Source organism: Nelusetta ayraudi, unplaced genomic scaffold, assembly GCF_046127955.1.
Source record: "Nelusetta ayraudi isolate G7.1 ecotype Tasmania unplaced genomic scaffold, CSIRO-AGI_Nayr_v1 ptg000034l, whole genome shotgun sequence".
Taxonomy (NCBI): Eukaryota; Metazoa; Chordata; class Actinopteri; order Tetraodontiformes; family Monacanthidae; genus Nelusetta; species Nelusetta ayraudi.
Window position 1 is genome coordinate 3,133,467 of NW_027466084.1, and position 19,034 is coordinate 3,152,500.

At 42.3% G+C, this 19,034-nt stretch overlaps 1 protein-coding gene across 3 annotated transcripts in view; it reads left to right on the plus strand.

Annotated features, from left to right (window-relative positions):
• pih1d1 (PIH1 domain containing 1) overlaps window positions 1-17,638 on the plus strand; it is an 88,194-nt gene extending 70,556 nt beyond the window's left edge. Inside the window, exons 1-12 of one of the 3 annotated variants that reach the window (XM_076032476.1) lie at window positions 1,723-1,742; window positions 2,123-2,199; window positions 3,578-3,685; window positions 6,755-6,812; window positions 6,913-7,101; window positions 8,088-8,149; window positions 8,787-8,868; window positions 8,976-9,072; window positions 13,095-13,130; window positions 13,397-13,475; window positions 14,609-14,752; window positions 17,525-17,638. In XM_076032476.1, coding sequence (XP_075888591.1) covers window positions 3,605-3,685; window positions 6,755-6,812; window positions 6,913-7,101; window positions 8,088-8,149; window positions 8,787-8,868; window positions 8,976-9,072; window positions 13,095-13,130; window positions 13,397-13,475; window positions 14,609-14,752; window positions 17,525-17,560 — 864 coding nt within the window. In that variant the 5' untranslated portion in view covers window positions 1,723-1,742; window positions 2,123-2,199; window positions 3,578-3,604 and the 3' untranslated portion in view covers window positions 17,561-17,638. The other 2 variants (XM_076032478.1, XM_076032477.1) reach the window with 2 other exon arrangements.
• Window positions 17,639-19,034: the final 1,396 nt, after the last annotated feature.

A 19,034-nucleotide genomic window follows, 5' to 3' on the forward strand; every position in this document is an offset into this window, starting at 1 on the left:
AACTGACATCTCCTGCCAGTTCCTGTACGTTAACTGACAAATTTTCCACTCAGATGGAATTCTTTCAAATATCATTTTGTGTTTGACAGTGCCTGGCGGTCTCGTTTGTTTTGTGTTCTGACTTGTCAGTATTTTGTATGTGTGTGTATGTGTGTGTTGTGTGTGTGTGTGTGTGTGTGTGTGTGATCAGAGTTACTCAAATGTTCCTGGTTTCTATATCTGGCTGTGGGGATGAAGTCAGACAGCACACCTGTTCTGTTGAACATTCTTCTGTCATCACTGTATTTGGGTCTACCATTTTGAGTCATCGTGGCTCTCAGCTAGGAGTATTTTCATTATCGTAGAGCCATCGAAACTGGACAAAAAGTATCAAGAATAATGAGTTCTTTGTGAACTGCAAGATCGCAATGCCTAAAATGCATGTCATTGATGATGTAAGGAAAGCGGGAGTGCCCAGAGGAAGCCTACTTCCTACTTCCTGAGTAGGAGAAGATCCTGAGTAGCTGGCCAGGGATTCAAACCCAGTGATTGCTGTGAGGCTGCAGCTCTGCACCATTGTTTTTCATATTCAGCACAAGGGCCTTGGCCTGTCTTGTCTTGGTGGATAGTATTTAGTTCCGGACAGGGTCAACCAATCTGTCTCCATCCAACCCATCTGCATCCTGGTTGTCCCCTTGTTTCCTGCCAGGCTGTTCCAACCCCAGCATTCCATCGACTGAGACAGGGATAATTTCACTTTATGACTTCAACTTAACCTTTGGAACCATAATAAAGACTGCTGTTTCCTTGGGCCTGGTGGGCCTCTCTGAAACTGTATATAGCTAGTCTTATCTCTCTGATCCACACTTTGTTGTAAGTTTGCATACATGTTCCTCAGAAACCCATGAGATGAAGTGTGGGATCCCCAAGGGTCAATTTCAGGCCCAGTTCTTCTCGATCTTTGCATGCTCCCCCTTGGGAACATCATTAGGTGGCACTGCATCAACTTTCATAGTTATGCTTTGACGCCTGATTAGCAACTGTACATTGCTGTGTAACCTGACAACACTCTGCTTTTTTTTAACTGCAGTCTGGACATCAAGGCTGGCAGCAAATTTCCTACAGATCAACCACGACAAAACAGAGGCTTAGTCATTGTTCCTGAAGGTCAGAGATTTTTTTTTCCTCATCAAAATGACAACCCTCACAAGGTGTTAAAAAAAAAAATCTGATTGTGATGTTTGACACTGAGCTCAGTTTTATTCCACGTATCAAAAATGCACATTTTATTCCCAAAGAATAAAATGTACAAATAAAATAAAAATGTATTTGATTTTCTGAAAATTCAAGCTAAACCTGAAGAATCTGAGAAACTCAGAATTCTCAGATCAAAGTTAAGTCAAAGTCAGATCTGCGGAAACAATAAATAAATCAAAAATCAAGAGAAAGCGTTAGAATCAATTGGAAAAAATAGTTAGACTTTAAAATTTGGAACAATTATTTTATAACAATAACGACAAATACTAATGCAAGTGCATTTAATACATTTTACTGGCATATTTTCATTTGAATTTTTGTCCTTTCAATTTGCAGATATCTACAACATATATTCAAACTTTCGAATCTGTTCTGAGTTCCATGTGTATAAAAATCAGAAGTGGTCTTCTCATTACTAAGCGAAACAAGCTTTTATTTTGGTAGGTTCCTCAACGGGGTAAGACACGGGGTGACATCTTGCAGCTGCAACTGACAGCAGTGTGAAGGTAAACTTTATTTCCATTGAGAGAATGAACCCTCGAGGCAACACACATATCTGACTGTCAAAAGAATCCCTAACGATGAAACGTTAACACTGCGTAACCAGATAGCAACACTGCTAGATGCTAAAGCTAAGCTAACGTGAGAGATACCAAGTTACCAAGACGACCGTTTCCGCTAGCTCAAGCAAACGTTAGCTTAGTTGAAGGTTGCTGTACCCCACTGTCGGTCAACCATCTATCGCAACAAAATTATACCGTATAACTGTAATTGTACTGTAACAGTAAGACGTCAAAGCATCCATGTTGACCTGACACGTCCAGTCTGCAGTGTTTCTGTTCGGTAGTCCGCTCATTCTGCGTTGTCCATTTATTCTGTCCAACAGTGCGTTTCCCTCGGCTCTTGCTCGGGTTTTCCCCGTCAAAACATCAGTTGTGTTTGCTCTGGTGCCAGGAGTGAACGGTAGGAGTTTACATATTAAGCTTCCTTTTTTTTCTTCTTCTTCTTTTTTCTTTTTTTTTTCTTAATGTGACTTGATTATAAATGTTACGGACTTCAAGTAGTAAAAGTAGCACTAGCGCTAGTAGCTCCTGTTGCTTTTATAATGTTTAAAGTTTGCGGGGTGTCGCAATTCACTAATAACATGTGAAGGCACCAGTACACTGGCTTCTTATTATGTCAGACTAAGCCTCGGACCTCTGTCTCATTTGCATTTCTAACTTCAATTCCCTAGGTTTTTAAGTCAGCTGGATCTTTGTTGGGCAACACCCCCTTCCCCCCTTAATTGTGTGCGGAGGTGGCAAAGTATTTACATTCTGTACTTAAGTAAGAGTAGATACTTGTGTATCTGTGTGTAAACAAAAAGCTCTGGTAAAAGCACTGATTCAACTCCTTTACTCAAGTAAAAGTAAGAAAGTACAGGTTCTGAAACTTACCTAAGTAAATAATAATAATAATAATAATAATAATAATAATAATAATAATAATAATTTGGAATAATACATTTGTTGACAATTTAGAAAAAATGAAAACGTTGTGGCTAATTGATTGACCCTATAGTTTAGGTACTGTGAAATAATCTCCCTCTGAATCCATAATCCACTTTTATATTAAACTACACAACAGCAGAGTTCAAATAGTTCCACTTTAAGCAACAACAACTCATTGCTTTGAACAAAATGTGTATATTTTTTAACACTTTTATATATATATATGTATATATGTATATATATATATATATATATACATATATATATATATATGTATATATATATGTATATATATGTATATGTATATATATGTATATATATGTATATATATATATATATATATATATATATATATATGTATATATATGTATATATATGTATATGTATATATATGTATATATATGTATATATATGTATATATATGTGTATATATATATATATATATATATATATATATATATATATATATATATATACATATATATATATATATATATATATACGTGTATATATATATATATATATATACGTATATATATATATATATATATACGTATATATATATATATATATATATACGTATATATATATATATATATATATACGTATATATATATATATATATATATATATATGTAGGGAGTAAAAGTAAAAAAAAAAGTTGTCTGAAAAAAAAATACACAACTACCTGCAAAGTTCAGTGATGGAATTTTGGGACTTAGTTGCTTCCGACCTCTGATTTTGTGTTAATTCAGAGTGGAGCAGAGTTAACAATGATACACAAAGACCCTGTGCATTACAAGTAGTGTAATAATCTCTTTTACCCCTCAATAACGACGCTGGTGAGACAGATCCGTGTGCCGTCTCCGCCCGCAGCCATGGCGACAGACTCATCGCTCCTCAACTCCGAGCTGGAGTTCCAGAAGCAGGAGGAACTCTATCAGCAGCTGCTTCTGCAGGTGAGACTTGTGTTGTGTCATTTTCTTTTGTATTTTTAAATGACGTATCTAATGATGTTTGCCATTTGTCAATGAAAGCCACCGTTGGTTTAGTTAAGTTCTAAGCTAATGTCTCTGCCTGGAGTTTAGCGGGTTTGGATGTCATAATAATCTATGTTGTGTTAAATGACACTGAAGCCGCACTGATTATTGCCACATGTCAACAGTCCATCAACATATATAGTGCAGCAAAGACCTCTTAATATGTAGCAGACCTCACAGAGAAGCCCTGGGTGACCCTATATTTAACAGCAGGCTCTATTTAACGAACTGAATGAGGTTCACCGTGTCTTCATGAGATATATATATTCTTATGACATTATTTTATGACAGACGCACGACTATTTTGAGATGTGATTTTCGTGCCTTCACATGTTTCGACGGTCGCTTCCGTCGTCCTCAGAAGGTCACCGGGGGGTTGGCGGTGTCGTGTGTGCAGAGGTGTAACCCACCTGTCAAAATCTGAAAGGTGGGTTACAGGACCTTCTGAGGAAGACTGAAGCGAGCGTCGTGGTCAGAAGTTTACATACACTGCATGTCCCTACACTAAATCTCATGGGAAGTTCAAGCAACTGGGATTCATGCTTTTGAGAAATAAAAAGAAAAGGCAAAAATTCCTTGTCATTTGAGATTTATTGATATTTCTTTGTAGAACACTGCTTTTTTTTTTTTTTTTTTACTGGGTCATAAGCTTACATACACCCACTTGTCTGGCCTGTTTAACAGTAAATTAGTTGAAATAAGGTTGTGCAATCATTCATCAATCGATTCATGGAAGCATCCCTTGAGTCTGGTGTTCATTCATGTTGTTTACATTACAGCCATGGCATCAGGGAGCGAATTGTTGCCTTGCGTAAGTCAGGCTCGCCCCTTGGGACCATTTGAAGCTTCAGCTTAATGTACAAACAGCATCTTTTCAGACAATTGTCCACAAGTACAGGCACCTTGGGAGAACAGCTGTAATGCCACGGTCTGGAAGGAAACATTAAATTTACTCCAGGACCACCAAGGAAGCCAGTGCAATGAATTGGCTGCCTCAGGAACAAATGAAAGAAGCGTTTGGGCCTCATGAACAGCAATACGTTTTCCCTCGAAAGGGTGAAGCCTTTTATCCCAACAATACCACCCCGACGGTCAAGCACGGTGGAGGAAGTCTCATGTTGTGGTGTTGCTTTGCAGTGTCAGGAACTGGAGAACTCCAGAAGATCATTTGCAGACGGCTTTCTTGGTGGTCTTGGGAGTTAATTTTCACATCTCTGACCAAAAGCTTTTCATCTCTGGATGTCAATTTCCTTTTCCTTCCAGCCTTTGGCATTGCAGCTGTTCTCCCGAGGTGCTTGTATTTGTGGACAATTGTCTGAAAAGATGCCCTCGGTACATCAAGCTGCCTTGAAATGGTTCCAAGAGACGAGCTAACGACGACGACGCGAGGCAACAACTCGCTCCCTGATGTCGAGGCTGTACTATCTTGACTCTTCCATTGCAAGTCTCAAGTCGAAATGCAGTGTGTGTAAAGTCAAGCTGCTTTTAAACCCCCATAATTTCTACACCTTGGCTTTTAAACAACATGAATGAACACCAGACTCAAGGGATGCTTCCATGAATCGATTGATGAATGATTGCACAACCTGATTTCAACTAATTTACTGTTAAACAGGCCAGACAAGTGGGTGCATGTAAGCTTATGACCCAGTAAGAAAAAAAGCAGTGTTCTGCAAAGAAATATCAATAAATCTCAAATGATGAGGAATTTTTTCCCTTTTCTTTTTATGTCCCAAAAGCATGAATCCCAGGGCTTCCTGGGTGCTAGTTTAGTCATGATACAAGTGTGTAGCTTGAACTTAGCATGAGACTTAGTGTAGGAACATGTCGTGTGTGTAAACCTCTGACCACGACTGTACATTTAGGTACAAAAATCACATCTCAAAAATGTGTCTGTAATAAAGGAAAAATCCCAATAACGATAATAATAATAATAATGATAATAATAATAATGATAATAATTATAATGTATATTTAACTGCAGCAACATTTGGAGTCACAGTAAATCCAGGCAACAAAAGCATTTAGCATCACATGTAACACTGACCAGGTCAGAGCAGGTAAATAAAGTAAGGTAAATTACTCTTAGTTGTAATCACTTTCTGATAGCTGCAGGCATAAGTGGATGTTGATTAGTTCTGTACTCGGTGGCATCCACCCACTGCAGGCTCCACAGCCCTGATTTGGCAGGAGGAAGCCATCAGTTCACAGATAAGCACTGATAGACACTCCCTCCGTTTACGTGGCGAACCCACAAAGTTTGCACACTGCTGCTGTAAATCAGGGCAAGCCTGTAAATGAGTAAACACAGGCCTTAAAAACAATCTAGTGCCGTTTATTGCTCCTCGCTTTGCTTCTCTCACATTAGTTTAAGTTGCTGGAGTGACCAGAGTGAAGATTTCTGATTCATGTTGTATGTTTAATATACATATCTATTTATTTATATGTAATATTTTGTTGTTCCTACCCTGTGATTTACTGTTAGAGAGTTAGTGTGGCGACTGTAAAAACATTTAAAAAAAAAAAAAATCTTGAAAAGGCTGTTTTCTGGAGATAAATGTGCTCAGGGTAATAACTTCTGAGGAACCATCGACCAGTGGTCACCATCCTTGTTGAACCTGAGAACTACTCCATGGTCCTGAGTCATTTGAATGGCAACCAGTTTGCTAAACTCTCCTCCTGAAGTAACACACTCTTCTTCTCAGTTATACATTATTATTATTTTTATTAATGGTAGTGATCGACGTGAAGACGCTGATCCCGTTAATAGCGGGTTCTCAGTAATTACCAGCACAGACTTAACAACCTTGTGTAAGACCGAATTCTAGATGCAGCTCAACAAGTTGTGCTATTTTTTTTTTTTAAGATGGATGTCATGTGGCCCTTGGCCGCGGGCACCGTGTTGGTGACCCCTGTAATCGACATCGCAAAAGCTTCTCATTCTGTTGAGGTTGAGACGTCAACAAGCTTTTTGTTTGTGTTGCGTAGACGATGGGAAACGTGCCGACTGAAAAGCCAGACTTCAAAAAAATCCAACCACAGCCCGGTGAGCAACTGCACTCTATGAGTTTCAAAAAAAACAAAATAAAATAAAATAAAATAAAAAAAAAAACGCGAAAAAAGAGAAAATAAAATTGGACCCCCAGGCATGTGCGTGAAGACCGTCTCCGAGCCCGACAAGCAGAAGGTCTTCGTCAACATCTGCCAGTCCAACTCCGTCCCTCACCCGCCGCACATCTCCAGGGAGGAGCTGCTGGAGCTGCTGCAGTCGGACGACCCAAGCGGCTACCGGGTGCCCATGAGCCTCGGCGAGCCGCACACCGAGGTGGACAACAGTAGGTGGCGCCAGGCCAAAACACTCCCTGACCCCTCCCTGAACAAAGGTCGCTGTCGCTGTCTCGCGGTGCTTTATTGGCCGCTTCCACAGAATTTTCACCCAAGGCATCTGAAGTGAACATTAGCTTTTTTTTGTAAATTTTTTGCTAAACGGAGAGATAGAGAGAGAGAGAGATAGATAGAGAGATGGATACTTTATTGATCTCCGGGAGAAATTTGACTGAATCAGTCAAGCTTGGATAAAACACAAACGCATGACTGAGAAAAGTTTCCCTCAAGTTGACATCTATTTCATGGCCCTGCGGGGTCAAACCCCCTTCCTGTAAATGAGTTGTCTCCCCCCTTTGGGATGTCACACTCTAAACACTAGAACTCCCCAAAACACATTATTCTTTAGGGCGTGGGTGTGTGGGGGCGTCACACTTCTCAGTTGTCGGAATGCTTTTAACTTCCAAGTGGGGGGAAAAAAAAAAAATAAAAAGATATTGAAAACTCCACTCCAAAAATGAATTCTTTCATTTTTCTTTCCCCCCGTTTCCTTTTCTTTTTTTTCTTTTTTCTTTTTTTTTTTCCCCCCCTTTGTCCGGTCTGGCCATAATGATCTTGAGAGTGTGAGCCACACGGGTCGTTTCAGGAGCTTCCTCTTGAGTGGTTTTATTATAATATTCTTGGTGACATTCTGGCCATGACCGGATGAGGGAGGGATAGATAGATGGGTGAGAAGAATGTAGAAAGGGGAAATGAGTGTGTGTGTGTGTGTGTGTGTGTGTGTGTGTGTGTGTGTGTGTGTGTGTGTGTGGTGGTGGTGGTGGTGGTGGGCGGGGGGGGGGGGGGGATGATGAGAGGGATAAAGAGAGAGGAGTAGAGGAGGCAACTGGCAACAATATACAATTATTGCGTAAATTTGCATAGCTAATTGTCAGATAGTGCATATATACCCTTTGTTTTCTTCAAAACCTTCTCTCAACTCTCTGCCCCCCCCCAGACTCTCAGGGCTGCACGGCGTACGACGTGGTCATCAACCAGGAGTTCTTCCAAAAGTGCCAGGTGTGTCACTGTGGGTTGCAGGAAGGGGGTTGATCCTGTACTTAAACAACACTAAATCCTATTTGCTATTATCAATGGTAGAAGCCAATGGTTGGAAAGTTGGATGAAGGTTCGCACTTTTAACTGCTCGTGCGTTCATATGAATTCTTTTTCTAAACATTCAACAATTCCAACAGCAGTTTACCAGTGGTTCTCCAGTGGTAAACTCAGGAGACACATTTTTTTTTCCTTCATCATGAAGTCGTCTCAAATTTGCTTCACGAAAAATAAAAACGCTGGCCCACTTTCTACCATGTCGAGTAAATAAAGTATTGAAAATTATTAAATTGAATTAAATTGAATCGTGTGTCATTTTATGTATATTTTTAAATACTTCTGTATGTCTTTAAATCTTTCTGTATATTTTTAAATATTTTAGTATAGTTATTGCCCTCTTTTTTGTTCCGCTGTCCTCCAAAGCACCAACCACACCACAACAAATTCCTTGTAAGTGCCAAACCTACTTGGCAATAAACGTGTTTCTGATTCTGATTCTGATTCTGATGTAAAAGATAAACTGAAAGGCCACTTGGCAGAGCTGCTCTCCTTGTTTAGCAAAACCCAAAGTGACTACTTGAGATGCGTCTGTCTCCTGCAGAAGGACCCCGTGTTCCAGCAGGTCGTCATCCTGGTCTCCCTCGAGGGCTTGGAGAACAAATACAGTCTGGAGCTGAGTAGAGGTAAGCGTTGAAGCAACGCTGTGAGTCCTTATTTTTTAGTTTTGCTTCTGGAAACTAGCTGTATCTGGCTCGCAGTGGTTAATTCATTTATTGATTTGCATCCGCAGACTGGAAAGTGCTGAAGAACCGAAAGTTTTTGGGGACGCTCGGTGAGCAGAACATCCGGACGAAAAGCAAGCCGGTGATTCAAGAGCTACAGACGGGGTACGTCTGTCTGCTTGTCTGTCTGTCTGCCTGCCTGCCTGCCTGCCTGTCTGTCTGAATGCACTGCCTGGTCATAGAAGATGCTGTTGATTTTTTTTTTTTTTAATACATATGTATATGTATATTAGAATGATTGATGTGCATTTCACACACAGTGGGGCCAAAATTGAAAACATTTGCACAGAGTCTCAGGCCAGCGTCGATATTGACTGAAAAAAAATCTTCCTCCAGATATAACGGACAATATGGAACAAGCGACACTTACTATAAAATAAATAATTTTATGTTGCACACATGCAAAATTGAGTTTCAAATTAAAAAAAGACAAATCGAAATGAATACAATGTAAATAAAACTGTATGCCTCTTTTTTTTATTTGCAGCCTTCTGATTTAAATTTCAACAGCAACATTTGTCCACAGGCTAATAATAAGTTTAAACATAAAATAGCAATAATAAACCAATTGACTATAATAATAATAATAATAATAATAATAATAATAATAATAATAATATCCTTCATTGAATGTGCAACCATTCCAGCCCCTGCCATGCCACGCCCGCCCCGCCCCGCCCCGCCCTCCCTCATGATCTCCTCTCTCTTGAATTCATCACCAGTCACTGAAGTGACCTGCGGCCGTTTCTCTGGAAGCAAATGAAGGTGTGACCGACTGCTGTAAAAATGCGGGGGGGGTGAGAGAAGTGTTATTATTGCTGTCCATGAGCAAAGTAACGCCAAACTACTTTGGCTCGGACGAGAGCTCCGAGAGGGAGGAGAGTTTTTCCCGGTCTTTTTCCCCGTGGGGCTCCACAGCGGAAAAGGGTCTGAAATCACAGCTGGCTCCGTTTGGGAGTCGCTGAAGTGCAGCTGATTGATCCTTCACATGTTCTGGCAAAGTAATCAACCTTAAAACTGAAGCAGTTGCAGATTCACGCTCCACAAGTTATTGACTATGGGTATGGGAGGTAAGGGGAGGGGAGGGGCAGGAGCAGATGGATGCAGTGTTTTAGTGACCCACCTCGGAGGAGAAGAATTATGTTATAGTGGAAACATCATGGCTTGAATGCCAAGTGAAAGTGAACGGAAGCTTTTTTTTCTTTAGTTTATTTGGAATCTGCAAATTTGACAGGGCTTCCTAACTGCTATTAAACAGTTCCTGAACATCATATAGCAATAACGTAATATCACAATCACATGGAAGGAAATTTTAGAATCAGAAATCAGAATCAGAAACGCGTTTTTTGCCAAGTAGGTGTAGCACTTACAAGGAATTTGTTGTGGCGTGGATGGTGCGTTAGAGGACAGCAGAACAAAAAAAAGAGGGCAGTAACTATACTAAAAATATTTTTAAAAATATACAGAAGGAAGTCAGCTATACAGTATATACACTTCGGATAAGTTACAATTGGAATTCACGAGTGAGTGCAGGGTAGAGAGTTGATGGAGTGCATATTGTCTATGGGTGGAGGGGTCGGAGGGACCCGAGAACCGTTCATCAGAGCAGTTGCGGACGGAAAGAAGCTGTTCTTGTGGCGGGAGGTTCTGGTCCTGATGGACCTCAAGCCTTCTGCCAGAGCGAAGGGGCACAGACAGTCCATGAGCCGGATGGGCCTGCTGTTATCCTGCCTGCGCGTCTCACTGTCCGGGAGGCGTACAGGTCGTGTAGGGGGGTGGGAGGGTGCATCCAATCACCGGGTGATACGCTGCAGTCTGCGCTTGTCCTTGGCAGTGGCTGCCTTGTTGTAATGACTCTTAAAATAATAATAATAATAATATCCTTCATTGAATGTGCAACCATTCCAGCCCCTGCCATGGAGTAGCAAGACAAATAAAGTAAATGTTCTTGACAGTCTGTTAAAGTAAATAGTCTGCCAAATAACCAGCCAAGCATTCTGGGATTTGTAGTATTAGCGGTACATGTGCTAGCAGTCATTTGATATTGCCTCTCGGGCCAGAATTTGACACCTGTGTTCTACGCCAAGTCTACATTTTTTTTTTTAATTAAATTTGAATATAGGTACTATAAGATACCGTAATAGTAGTAATCCTCTTGTCATTAACGCTGCTGAATCAAAAATTAGAATTGAAATTGAAATCAGCGGAAAAGGTCAGTGTGGAAGTGCATTCTAATCCAACATCCCACATCTGGGCTGTTGGATTAGAATGCACTTCCACAGTTCCGCAGCATTGTGTTTCAAGAATTTGTTTCAAGGAGAATCTGTTTCACGTTAAGCAGGACTTGACGAGCTTCGCGTGTCTCCTCTTTCACACCAGGTCCAGTTAAACTGTTCATGTTCGCTGCGTTTTCCGAACCGTCATCAATGATTATCACCAAAAAGAGACTCTTAAAAAAAAAACAAGCGCTATCTATCCACAGCAAAAAATGCCAAAAATGGGAAAAGAAAGCCTTGCTGTATAATCCATAAACCAAAATTACAGAAACCGCACACCTACACCCTCAAGCCCCTAACATAAATATTGCTATCAAAACAAAGCACTCACGAAAGCCAAAACAAATGACAAAATAAATCCAGCGCTGGGCGACACGGTGGCGCAGTGGTTAGCGCTGCCGCCTCACAGCAAGAAGGTTGTGGGTTCGATTCCGGCGCCCGGACCTGGGACCTTTCTGTGTGGAGTTTGCATGTTCTCCCTGTGTCTGCGTGGGTTCTCTCCGGGTTCTCCGGCTTCCTCCCACACTCCAAAAACATGCATGTGAGGTCAATTGAACACTCTAAATTGTCCATAGGTGTGTATGTGCGTGTGAATGGTTGTTTGTTTCTATGTGGCCCTGCGATGAACTGGCGACTTGTCCAGGGTGTCACCCTGCCTTCGCCCTAAGACAGCTGGGATAGGCTCCAGCAGACCCCCGTGACCCTGAGCTTGGGACTAAGCGGGTATGGAAGATGAATGAATGAAATCCAGCGCTTGGCCGCTACAACAGGTAGTCTGCTTTACAAAACCAATTCCAGTGTGTTGAGTCAGTGTGTTGAGTCCATGGCTCAGCGACACACGGTGCGGTGTCGAGGCTTGGGAGCAGGACTCCTGCCAATCAGAGTCCGACAGGACAGCAGGCGAGGACAGACAAGGGCGCCAGTTGGTTTGTGGCGTTGGCACACCTGGGTTAGCATACATGGCATGGAGGGAGGGGGCGAGCCGCAGTATTGACTTGGTTAAAGGTGACCTATTATACTCATTTTCTGGCCTTTGTATTTGATTTCTGGCCCCTGCATACCCTGCAGCGACACACGATTGCCCGCACTGAAAGCTTTGTAGATCTGTGTCTCTCGCTGCTCGCTTCCTCGTATTTCCCGCATACCGCGGGAAAAAAACGGTCGCTGCTGAGCCTCACTTCCTCAGGTTGCCGGTGCGGGAGTTGAGAGTAAATGGCAGACTTTACGAAATCACTGTCCGGGAGGCGTACAGGTCGTGTAGGGGGGTGGGAGGTTGCATCCAATCATCTTCTCAGCTGCGCGGTTGATACGCTGCAGTCTGCGCTTGTCCTTGGCAGTGGCTGCAGCGTACCACATGCTGATGGAGGATGTGAGGATGGACTCGATAATGGCAGTATAGAACTGCACCAATATTGTCATTGGCATGTTAAATTTCTTTAACTGCCGCAGGAAATGCATCCTCTGCTGGGAAGCAAAGTTAATAAAACAGAAAAAGTGACCTATTCAAAAAGGAGTGAGTAGAAGCGCAGCTCCTTGTTGTAATGACTCTTAAAAAAAATGGATGAAATAAAGCTATTTTATGACTTGCTTACTATTAATATCATTCCTTCAACTTCTGCAAGCCGGATTAAAAAGCTTAACGGGGCCCAAATACGGGCCCTGGGCCGCAGCTTTGCCCATGCCTGGTCTTGTCTGTCTTCTTCTTTTGTTCTCTTCTCTTCCTGTTATGAGAGTGTGTCTGTTGTGAAATGCTGTTGCCATAGCGCCCCTTGGTTGTGTTGCGTGAACAGTGTGTTTACTGTGTTCACCCTGAATGCGTGTATATGTCCTTTCTTTTTTTTTCTGATGCAGCGAGAGCTCCGCGGTCACGACGGCTGAAGCCAAAAGGTGAACACTTCAAGATTCTTTAACCCCTGAACTGAATTGAATTTGTATTGAATTCCTGTATTGTCCTATATTCTACAGTACAACCAAATTTAAAAGTGCCTTTTGGTGCATACAGTAAATTAAATTAAAAAGCAAGAAAAATAACAAGAGTAAAACATAACGAATGAAAGCATGATGAACTGCTGCAAGAATGTCTCACCTGCTGAGTGCTTCCTCTTTTCACTTGCTGCTGTCTCACTCCTCCTCCTCTCCCTCCTCCCCCACAGACCTGAGTTCAGTTTGCTTGTAGAGCCCCCTGCTGGCGACCCCGAGTACCTCATTGCAGAAATAAAACTTCCCGGCGTGGTGAGACACACACACACACACACACACACACACACACACACACACACACACACACACACAGTACAAAAACCCTCCCGTCTACGTGTTCATTCCAGGGACGGTGGTATGGACTCTCATCGTGGTCCCACAGCGACTGCTGCCCTCTGTTATTGTTGTGTAACTTTATTGACATGACAGGATAAACTGGTCTGCTTTCACTATGGCACATAAAAGAAAGCATGTTTCTAGAAAGCAAAGAGCACCAACTTCTGCATTTAAAGCAAGACACTAAATTTAATACTAAACAAAATATAATATAATTATGCCTTATAATATATTTAATAATAATTTTTTCATCAAGTCACAACCTTTGTAAAAATTCATAAGTGTCAGAAAACATTTTACCACCAATAGCCACGACAGCGATCTGAACTGTGGGCGAATTTCCTGGATATTTCCCGTTTTCCATTTCCTGCCCTTCAAAGTCGGGTCGAGAAGTTCGTTTTGGCTTCACTGAATCTCCTGAGCTGCAGCGTTTTACCTGCTCCTGGCGTTAAAGCACGTTCGAGTGCTCTTTGAAAAGAAACTATTATATATAAATTAGAAATACAAATCAAAACAGACGGTTTAAAGGTCCAGGGTCGAATGTTTGGACATTTTGAAGGAAGAACAGCGACATCAAGTGGTTACATTTTAGATTGCAGCGCTCACTGACTCATCCTCCCTCTCCTGAGCTTGCCAGTGAACTACAGTGGCCTGCGCACCCAAACCTGGATACCATGTCAACCTTCTTCTTCTTCTTGGTTGGTTTGTTTGAGGACGCCAGCGTTCACTCTAAATACGCAAAGCGCTGACAGGCAGCTGGATTGTCCACACCAGGCTTCCTTAGAAATATGGTGGTGCAAGATGGCAGCTAACTGGGAGCAAGACCCTTTTATTAATGTATTTATGGGCTGTATGTTAAACTTTTACCAATATGAAAATCATAAAACAGGCCAAATATTACACAAGGCAGTTGTTAATTTTTTGGGTAACTATCACTGGCTGAGTTAAGATGCTGGTGCTTTTTCAAGCTTGGATCTGGCTCTAAAACACCTCTCTCTCTCTCTCTCTCTCTCTCTCTCTCCCTCTCTCTCTCTCTCTCCCTGGCTCAGGCGTCGTCCCGCTCTCTGGTTCTGGATGTCGGTGAGGACCGGCTGGTGCTGTCGGCCCGGCCGTCGCTTTACCACTTGGATGTCTTCCATCCCTTCCTCGTTGAGCAGCAGAGCAGCGTGGCCCAGTACAACAGCAACACCCAGGTACCACGTGGATTGGAATACGTGTTGCGACAGTGTTATAGTAGACAGGATTCTACCTTTCGCAATAGACAGGAATGCCTCTGGAGTCAGTCGGTTCCCTGTTGACTGGTTTTAATGAATAGCATAATTAGGGACTGCGCCCAGTGATAAGAGCAGCTCTGGAACAGAGCAGGTCTATCGCCAGGGCAAAGATCCAATTCTATTTGTAATTAGGGCTGGGCAACGATTAAAAATTTGAATCGCAATTAATCGCATGATTTTCCCTGATTAATCACGATTAATCACAATGTATACGCAAAATACAATAATGAATTTAAAAGAAGTGTATAGTGCACTTTTATTTTAATGTTCTACCATATGAACGAAGTCTTTTCGTTTCTGGTTCCGCAGAAGCCAGCAACACACTTTTACAAAATAAATGCACGTATTGCGGCTAACTGGCGATCAATAAATAAATAAGCCGCGGTGGGCTGAACGAAGGAGTAATTGTCGACGCGCATGCAAAAATAATTCCAGTCTTGCTTCAAGGTTCTTTTTTATTTACTTTATTCTTTATCACAATGACCTCTGACGCTCACCCCACCACACCAAGCCATGCGAGGCGCACAGGTGAATGTCATTAAATAGCGTTGTGGCTACAACCCACAGTGACACACACACCCAGGTGTTAAAGAAGTGCGCTCACAAATATAAACATTAGAAACTCACAGCCAGGGATGGCCGATATGGACTAAAAGTTTTATCACAATAATTTCTGGCATTTATCGAAAGGACTGAAAACGATGTAGTACCTAAGCCCGGCCTAGTGTGGCGCCGCAAGTTTATTCCTTGCAGTAGCTCGCTAAAAACAAGCGCCACAGAAAACAGAAAGAAAGATCGCTCTTGAAAGAGTTCAACCTCTGTTTCGAGTTCCTTTAGAACACAAAGCCTGAAAAGGTCCATGCTAAAATTGACTCGGAGTTGTGCCAGTAAAAGTTCGCTAACATTTTTGCGTTTCCTGCCTCAACATCCCGGTCCGCCGACCCAAAAGGAAATAAATAAAAAGTAAAACAGGATGTTTGCAAATCGTTTCCGTGGTGTTTATTTTCACTTTGCACACAATCCACGATGGATTCTCGAGCGCGGTTGCTACGCTATCAGCCCCGTGCTTGTTATTGTGCGACACATGAGCTGCCGGTGTAGGTACACAATTAGTCCAGGTGCAGAATCGTTCCTGGCGGAAGTGACTGCCGATACGGCAACTCCATTGGGACAAACCTCTACATCGCGGTCGAACGTGATATATGGGCTGTGTCTCAATTCAGGTTCTGCACCCTTGAGACCGAGTGTCCTCCGTCTGAAGGAAGCGTTCAGCCTAGAAGGACGGACCAAACCCCGCCTCCCCGGTAACCACCCGGGATGGTCTAGCCTTCGGAGTATTTCCTCGTTTCGTCGCCGCCGTTGCCCCCTGCTGGCCAACCCCGGAAGTGACGTTTTTATAGTATCAAGCTAACCATTGGTTCGCCATCTAACGATGCCGTTGGATGATCAAATAAATAAAATCCTACGTTAAAAACTGGATACTTTATGTGAAACTTCAATATTTAGATTTATATGTCGTGTCTTAACCAGTACATGCCGCTAATTTCAGCTGACTTCCCAGGATCCCACGATGCTTTGCAGCAGCACGCAAAGCACCATGGGATACCCAAGTGCGCGAAGGATAGTAGCGGTGTATCCTTGGAATCGGCTAAAACGAGTGTGTATTTCCGAGGGCGCATTTTGAGCATCCTAAGCACCCTCGGGAATTGGGACAAGCGTTTGCGCAGTGCTATGACGCAACTTCCGTCCAAAATGCGCACTTCAAGGGCGCAGAACCTGAATTGAGACACAGCCTCAGAATTAGTCCGGGTGCAGAATCGTTCCAGGCGGAAGTGACTGCCGATACGGCAACTCCATTGGGACAAACCTCTACATCACGGTCGAACGTGATATATGGATAGATCGCGGTACATTTACGTCCTAATAGAGCAAGTGGGTTGCGCACGTAATTGCGTCATCAACACGAGTTTATCGTTATTACCGCAAGATGATATATTCTTACCGCGGTGAATTTTATGACGATGTAACGCAAACGCCGACATATCGCCCATCCCTACGAGTTAACGAGATAATAACGCGTTAACTTGCCCAGCCCTATTTGTAGTGTTTATTATTCGTTTATTATCCGAACCTCACCAACGTTTGCATGCAGGACAGAACTGGTGAGAAATTTCATAAAATGAAGAGAAAATGGAAAAAAGTTCTGCCTCTCGACACATAGGACAAAAACCCACACCTTCCTCGCCTTGGAACCTAATTTGAAACCCTTTTTTTGTCCACGACAAACCGGAAGTGACCCATTTCCCTTTGTTATTGAAATTTAAAAAAAAACTCAACTAATTTTTAAAAACGCAAAAGTCAAGAACTGTAAATCTTGGAGGCTTGAAACTTCAGTATTAAACAGACAAGGCCTTGATTTTTAATAAAACTTGTTAATGAGTTTAATTGTTTTGCATGTCGGAAGGGGTCGACATTGGTGGGTGTCGGCCACGGCAGGCTCGGCCCCTTTAACGCTGCTTGCAGCTTGAATTATATATTATAATGATATTGTCATATTTTTGCATTCCATTGTTTGCAACTCATTATATTGTATTATATTACATAGTATTGTATAGTACTACTGCATAACAATCACCCTCATCCGTACACATGTACTGACATGCTGACCACCTTTTTTCCCCCTTTTCCCAGATCCTTACAGTCACCATGCCTGTGCTGTCTACATGATGCTGCTCAATGGTGCCCTAATTTATTTTTTCATACGAGAAGCCTGCTGGGAATATTAAAGGTGTTTTTTATATAAAGTCGCTTCTCTGCCTTTGTCTCGATTTATTGTCGGTGGTGATATTTTTGTATTTTGTATCTTCAGTCATCCAAATGATTTTTTTTTTTCAAAGCAAGGGAAATTAGTCTTCTCACTTTTGTAGGTTTTCTCCACTGTCAACATAGTTTGAATGTAGAAATACACAAATGTCAACGGTGGACGACGTAGGAAAAGTGTGTACGTTGGAAGTGCCGTACGGCCCCCTCTCCCGTGAATTGGAAACCTCCACATTTCATGGAAGGAGTGACCGGGTGCGGACGTCACTCTTCTATTTGTGGACCCTCTCTGTCTCTCTGTCTGTCTCTCTGTCTGTCTGTCTGTCTGCCGCTGCCCTTCCTCACCTCTCTTTCATCTCCCTGGTCTCCCTTTGGCTGGGCATCCACACGTTTGGCTCGCCTGCGACCGCCACATTTCTTCCTTAGGTCACTGAAGGTGAAGGAGGTCGGAGGACAAATTCCACTTTAAAAAAATAAAATAAAATTTATTCATTTGTTTTGCCATACACAGTGTGGACAAATTGCCTGTTTTAATTTTGATATGCAAATCAGTGTTGCTGCTCACTTTGAAATATATTCATGAGTGCGTCTTGCCTTTGGAATGCAATTAGTCATTTCTGATGCAGCGGGAAAAGGATGTTGAACATGTCAGTCAACTACAGCTAATTAAGTCTATGCGATGGAGCGCTTGTGTGTTTACGTTACGAGCTGCAGCTATACATTTTTTGTCTTCGATTTGATTCATCGACTATTTGAATATGCAAACGCAAGTTGCGGAAATGTGAAGAAAAAAAAAAAAAAAAAACGTTCATGGAAGTGAGCGCGTCCTGATGCAGCGATGCCGTCCGGTGCATTTTGAATGCAACCCGCTGCCAGGTTGCATTCAAACGTAAAACTCCTATTCACTCATATCATGAAACTGGGTTGCACGCGTGTAACCTTTGCCAGGCATCTGCCTGCAGAGATCTCCAAGTCTCAGTGATTAATTCCCGTGGATATGGAGGGCGTTCCGTCCGCTCCGTCAGGTTAACACTCGCCCTGCAAGAAGAACCATCACCGAGACTCCGACTACCAAAGTGTTTGTTGGGGGGGGGGCACGAGCCTGAAGGTGACTGAAACCGTTTGGCTCTTGGTTTCCATTTAAAAGAAAAACCAAATGTTCATATTTCTCCTATGTGTAGCCTGCAGAAAACGAAACCACAGCGTCCTACCGAGCGTTCCTTTGGATTGACACCCGCATTTCATGGCTTTTCTGAACCATGAACTACATTCCTGCAAATGGTTTAGCCACATTTTCTACAAAAAAATAAATTCAACCAGCAATATTTCATTTTTTGCAAGCATACGTTGAGTCTGTCTGAGTCTAACTTGCATGCATGTC